The sequence below is a fragment of the Sminthopsis crassicaudata genome, chromosome 1 (assembly GCF_048593235.1).
Source record: "Sminthopsis crassicaudata isolate SCR6 chromosome 1, ASM4859323v1, whole genome shotgun sequence".
NCBI lineage: Eukaryota > Metazoa > Chordata > Mammalia > Dasyuromorphia > Dasyuridae > Sminthopsis > Sminthopsis crassicaudata.
The window spans coordinates 737,732,590-737,738,964 of NC_133617.1; the positions used below are offsets into that span (position 1 = coordinate 737,732,590).

Genomic DNA, 6,375 nt, shown 5'->3' on the forward strand with positions numbered 1-6,375 from the left:
CCCACTACTCAGGGGTAAGAAGCAGCTTGCAGCAGGACGACGGAGGTTCTACAAGGGCAGGACTCCCTTCGGGGGCAGCGGAGGGCCTCCAGCGGCCGTCCGGACATCGCATAGAGAAGGGCACGAGGCTCTGAGGGCCTCCCAGCCCCCGTGGCTAAGGTTGGGCTGAGCCGTGCGGGTCGAGAGGCTGGGAAGTGGGAGAGGGAAAAGGGGGCTTTTGCCCCACAGTCCTGACTCAGGGGGCTCAGGGAGCCCCCCTCCCTGCCTGCCTCTGCCCCGGCCTGGCCGCTGGCTCCCCCTTGCTCCTGTAGAGACTCTGACCTCTGACCTTGCACCCAAGCCGCAGAGCCCAGCACCCCTGTCCCTCAGCGTCTCCTGGCATCTCTTAGCATCCTCCAGCATCTCCTGGAATCTGAGCACCTCCCTGCCGCCCCTCCCTGCCGCCCTGCCCGCAGCCTCAGGCTCGCTGCTTTTCCTCCTCTCCCCCCCCCTGTCCCTTGTGGGGATCCCCAGAGGCTCCTCCCTGCCCCTCCTCCACCTGTGCTAGGCTCAGCAGCCCCTGGGGAGTCACTGTCTACTGGCACTGCAGAAGAGGCCGCCAGGGGGCGCCGGCCGCAATCAAGGAGGCCTGTGGCAATGAGTTCTAATCTAGCCTGGGACGCCCCCTGCTGAGTGACCGCTTGGGCCGCCCCGCCCCCCCATGAACTCGGCGGCTCCGCCCCCAGACCCCTTGCACTGCCTCCTAGAGCCTCTAGCCACTGGGGTCCCCTCCCCCCACCGCGGGACCCTCGGAGCCTGCAGCCTCCTCCGCCAGTTCAGCACCGGTTCCGGCCCCGCCCCCGCTAGGTGGGAGGACAAGGCTCCCCTCCCCCCCAAGGCTGGGCCCCGGATTTGGGGGCCTCAAGTGCCTGCTCGGTAGAGGCCGGATGCCCACGGGCCGAGGGCACGGGGAAGGCCAGGTGCCGTGCCAGGCTGTGCCGGGCGCTGCCCAGGACGCAGAGCGGGCACTCGGATGGAGTCGGGAAGAGGAGGACGGGCCGCAGCCTCTCTGCTCAATGGGGGGGGAGGGGGAGTCCTCTAGGGCTTCTGGGTCAAAATATTGGCTCCTACCAGACAGCACCAAGGGGGGTGGGGCCAGGACCCCTGAGGGGGAGGGGCATCTAGGACAGGGTACTTCAGAATTAGATCAGTGGGGGAGGGGGCCAAGAGACCCTGCCCCCGCCAGACACATCCAGGAGCTTCTAGAAATAGGCAGGTAAGAGACAGAGTGTGCTCGTCACGATGCCTCCGTGGAGGTGGGCTTCCCCGCCCCGTGCCTTGGCCAGGCCAGAGTGATCGGGCCCTGTGTGCGGGTCAGCCCTGGACCCCCAAGGGAGAAGCTGGGCCCTGCGCGGGGGAGAACCAGACTCCCCTCCCTGTGCCAGCCCCAGCGTTTTCATCGGCCGGTCAGTCCTGACCAGCTGGTTTTGTGGGTCAAAGGGAGCGCGCCGGTCCAGACCTCCCGCCCAGGGGTGGAGCAGGCGGCCCCCCAGCGGGGAAGGCCTGCGGTTGTCCTGCCCCCGCTGCGCCCAGTGACCATTAAAGCTAAGCCCCGGGGTGAAGGCTTGGGAGCCTCGGTTTGGGGGGCAGACCCAGTGTATCTGGGACCAAACCCAACCTGCGGGTGTGACTGGGGAGACACAAGGTTCACCACGGCCCCTCCCCTTGGCCCCGCAAAGCCCTTGGCGTAATCACATGACCTTGCTTGGGCGGGGCGGGGACAGGGGAGACAGATGCCATCCTTCTCTCCCAGCATGGGAAGCCCTCATCCCCCGGCAAGGTCCCCATCTGCCTGGAGGACCGCCCTTAAGGAGAAAGCTCAGCCCAAGCTCTTTGCAGCCGCCGGCTCTGGCCCAGCAGGCTGCAGGCTCCGTGAGGGCGGGGCCGGCCCTGCTCTCCGCCCCCTGTCCGGCACAGAACAGACACTTAAGGCCGCTCAGCAGGTTCCGGTCCCCGGAACACATCAGCGGAGCAAAAGGCGGCCGCAACTTTGCATAAAGATCAAGAAACGGGAACGAAGAGTGACCCAGGGAAACCCTAGAGCAGAGGGAGCCGTCAGCGGCTGAACACGGGGAAAGCAGCAGGTCGGTGTTAGAGTGAACCCGGGCAGGAGAAGAGCTGGAGCCGTGTTCCAAGTGGAAAATCTCCCGAAGTGAGAACTAGCGCAAGCACCTGAGCAGGTGGGACGGCCCCATGTTTGAACTCGGGCGGAAAACCCTGCCCAGGAATAAGAACTGGTGGCACGTGTGTGGAAGTGGCGCCTGCTGGGATAACAAGCGCGGAACACGTGCAGGCTTCGGCGGTACCTCAGGTTCGGCAACGGAACGGGCCGCCCAAGGTCCCTGAACATTCCCGGCACCGATCGGCTCCATTATGCACAAAAGGGAAATAACCGCCAGCCAGGCTCATAATGCATATGGAAATATGGAAGACAGACTTTTCCTTGCCAACATGAACCGTATTTACAGGCAGTGCTTCCAAGGAGGACCACGGGCATGTTTAAATACGAAGAATCAAGCCATCTGCTCCCCAAATCAGTGCTCTCTTGTTCAGACACTTCCTGCTCTAAGGATGCAAAAGCTCGCAGAAAAACACTATTTTTCAACTGAGCAGCGCTCCGGTTAGTTTTAAAGGAGAAGTTAAAAAGCGTTTGACACTCACCTGCTGTCGAGGGCGGGGTTGGAGACGAGGGGGAGGTCAGCGGGGAGCTTGCCCCAGATCCTGCTGAGACAAAACAAAGAATCTCAGTTAACTAACGGAGAGTGAGGGAGATCGGGCATTAGCAGAGGGCAGGAGCGAGACGCCAACCTCTCGTTTTAGTGGTGACAGAATTCCCAATATCCACACAAAACCCACTTATTGCTGGACGTCAGGGCCACCTGTCTTTCTCTGCTCCTCGCATCGCTCCGTTCATCCTTCCTGCGCACCTCCACCTTCAGAAACGAGGGCGCCCAGAAGCCTCCACTGGGCCCGAGACCCCCAAGCCTGGCGGCCACGGGAACAACTTACCTGAATTATTGGAGTTGCTGTACTTGACCGACTGCTCCTCGCTGCTCTCAAAGGCCGAGCGCTTGGATTTCTTTAAATAAAAAAGGCAGGAGGAGGAGTGAGCCAGTGAGCCAAAAACGGGGCAGACTTTAAAACCAACACGGTCCTTGCGGCCTCACGTGTCCAAGAAGGCTAAAATCCAACAGGCTTCCTCGAGCCTTGGGACTCTTACTTACCACCTGAAGGCCCGAAACGTAACAATATCTTGGAAGATCGAGCTGCGTTAACTGATGCATTTTTTAAAGCCAGAAGAAGAAAAGCCTTTTTTCAAAGTAAAATTCTCATATTTTTTGCACTGACAGAGACACCAGGTCCTTACGTTATTAGAGATCACATAATTTAGGGGTTCCTAACATGGAGCATCTGTTTTTGAAATAACAATCATTTGTACGTGCACATCTTGTGTATTTTGTGTACTTAAACCGACTCGGAGGTGAGCTTCATGGGCCTTGCCAGCGAGCCCACTGGGTCCCGCTCTATCTCTGTGTGTCTCTCTGCACCTGTGTTTCTCTGTCACACTCACAAAATTGAAAGGGTAAAAGAAGAATGGTCTCCGAAGCGAGACAGCCCATTTTCCGGTGGGCTTCATGCATTTTGTAAATAATCAAAGCCGCACCCCAGCGCTTCGGAGATGCCCAGCATCGAGGGGCCGGCCCCTCTGACACAGAATGGCCCCGAAAGTCGCCCTCACTGTCCAGCCAGCTACGCCACCCAGACCCTTCTCACCTTCCGGGCCAAAATCTTCCGTTTCCTCCTCTCTTCTTCAGAGCCATGGTGGGACTTGGCCCTTGTCAATCTCCGGTGCTGGTGAAGCTTTAGGAAAAACAAGGGGGAGTCATCGTCAGGTTCTGAGCCTCAGATGGATGCCCCTGCCCAGTAAGAGCCACTCTATGACCCTGGAGGGTGTCTCAAGTCATGAGCATTTATTAAGCTCCGGCTGGAGGCAGGCCCTGTGCTGGGGCCTGGGGGGAGGCTGGGAAAAGTCTGGTTTTCCCTGGTTTTGGTCCTTAGAAAAGGAAACACCATTTACTGATGATGGAGGCTGCACTTCTGTAAGGGAGCGCCATCTCCCTTCCCTGCCAACCCTCGGCTTCTCCACCTCCCACACCAGGAGTCCTGCCTCAGTGGGGAAACCTCTCCATCCCCTGCCCTCCACTTGTTCTCTCCCATTCAAACACCCAGCCCTCCAAGCTAGAACTTGTTATTATGTCCCCAGGTCTTAATGAGGTGACTAGATTAAAGTAAGCACTAAATAAATATCCCGCTCATCCATCTATCCACGGACCCACCCTGCTCCACCCCAGGGAGTGCATTCTAGCCTTGAGCAGGTGCGTGAATTTAGGCTCTGTGCACTCTAACCGCGCCCCCCCCCCCCCCCCCCCCCCCCCGGCTGCACCTTTCCTAAAAGGGGGAAGGGGGTTGGGGGACAGCGCAAAACAGTGAACGACGTGCACCCTGTACCAGTTTTTGCTCTTCAACGAGCCGCTTCTCTATGCACTCTTTGGCGACCTTCAATGCCTCTTTTAACTTGGTGGGGATCTGGACAGAAAAGGACAGAGAAACCCATATGGACAATCGGATCAGACATGAGCCGTGCCCGTTTTTCCTCCTAGGAGCACTCGTGGCTGGGAACAAAGCAGCCACCGCAAACAAGGAAGACGCTGCCAACGGCCGATCCGGCCCGGCCTGGCCCTCAGGGTGCTCGGCTGCCCGACCCTTTCACAGAGAGCGGTAAAGCGAGACGTTGCGGCTCGGGCGGTTGGGCTGCCAGGGATCTTGCTCAGTCGCCCAGGGCTAAGCGGCCTTGGCCCCGACCCTCGTCCGGTGAGCAGAGAGTTTTCTGCCCAGGATCCTCCAAGCTCGGCGTGCCAGCTCCTCGTTGGGGAGCGAGCCGAGCAGAGCTCCTGCAGCCCGAGCTCCAGAGTCCAAGGACCAGACCCCGACGCTGGTCAACCTGGCTTGGTGCCTCTAGTCCAGAACGTACAGGTTTTGGTCAGGAGGAGTGAGGCCGCTTGAGCTGTGCAGCTGTGATGGAGGGACCGGGGGGAGGGGGAGAGAACACGGCAAAGCAAGCCCACAAACACCCCTGAGAAACAATGGGGTGGCTGAGGGTTCTGGGGGTAGAGAATTAACAGGAGAAAATCCTTTTCCTTTGCAGTGTGGAATCTCCTAATGTAGAGGACTCCCTTAAAGGCACCCAGAGCCCTCGAGCCCCATTCAGCTCCTCCATTTTCTCTTTTTTGGCCCCACAGAGCCGCCGAGCCCCCAACGGGCCCCTGGTGACCAGATCCCACAGGCCCACGTTACCTTAAACTGCGGCTTCTCTGAACTGGTTAACAAAACATCACTGAACAATCTGCAGAAACAAACAAACAAAACAGACTTTAAATCCAGTTATTCATTCACAACCAAGAAGATAAGGTCATTCATGGGAACCTCAGATCTCTTCTCCTTTCCTCTGTGCTTGTGATTTGGTTGGTACTGGGAATCCTCCCTCCCTCCCTCCTTTCCTTCCCCTCTCCCCCCTCCCTCCACATAGGGTATCAGATGCTCTAAGAGCATTTTTTATCTTCTGTACCTCTGAACCCTTCCATGATATCTTGGGGATTATTTTCTTAAGGACCAGGCCTTACCCAAACCAGTCTGATTCTCACTGGCCACCAAGAGGGCCCAGGCCAAGCCCATTGGGATGAACCATCAATCCTTTCTGCTCGGGCCAGAAATCCTGACATTCCCTCCCCAGACTCATTCTTCGCCCCTCACACTTACGGCATCTGTAAGAGGCGGGCGACGGTGGGCATGCCATTCTTACAGGCTTCCTGAGACAGCAGGACTTCCAGCACGGCCACTGCAGAGAGAGACACCCCCGGTTACCCAGGGGCCCGGCACCGAGACGAGCCTCTGCTGGCTGATCCATCCTGCGTGAGTGAGCGGGAGAGCAGCGCGGGCAGCCCCCCGCTGGGGTAGGAATCAGGGTGTGGGGACGGAAGCTGGATCCTGTCCGTGTGGGGCCTTCCCTCCCAGACAGGGCCCGCCCCCACAAGGAGAAGGGCCACAAGCCTGAGATGGCAAGAGTGACGCCATCTACTTTAAGGCTTCCAAAGCGCTCCTCATCATCTGGAGCTGGGGCTGGATCATCAGCCACACTGACCTGAGAGAGCACGGCCATCATGTGATCCTGGCAACCGTGGGGGCGGAGCTCTAAGCAAGGCTGTCCCCCGTCCAGGATGCCCCCCTCAGCATGACCCCGCCCCCAGCGTCGCCCCTGAGAAGTTCTGGGGTGTTTCG

General features: G+C 59.0%; 1 protein-coding gene across 3 annotated transcripts in view; it reads right to left on the minus strand.

The window, feature by feature from the left end:
• PXK (PX domain containing serine/threonine kinase like) overlaps window positions 1-6,375 on the minus strand; it is a 50,227-nt gene that overhangs the window by 6,659 nt on the left and 37,193 nt on the right. For 2 of the 3 annotated variants that reach the window (XM_074284253.1, XM_074284255.1), the window contains exons 12-17: window positions 5,857-5,935; window positions 5,395-5,443; window positions 4,549-4,626; window positions 3,814-3,900; window positions 3,049-3,118; window positions 2,701-2,763 (exon numbers count right to left, since the gene is read on the minus strand). In XM_074284253.1, the coding sequence (XP_074140354.1) occupies window positions 2,701-2,763; window positions 3,049-3,118; window positions 3,814-3,900; window positions 4,549-4,626; window positions 5,395-5,443; window positions 5,857-5,935 (426 nt within the window). The remainder of the gene's footprint in view (window positions 1-2,700; window positions 2,764-3,048; window positions 3,119-3,813; window positions 3,901-4,548; window positions 4,627-5,394; window positions 5,444-5,856; window positions 5,936-6,375) is intronic. The other variant, XM_074284254.1, reaches the window with a different exon arrangement.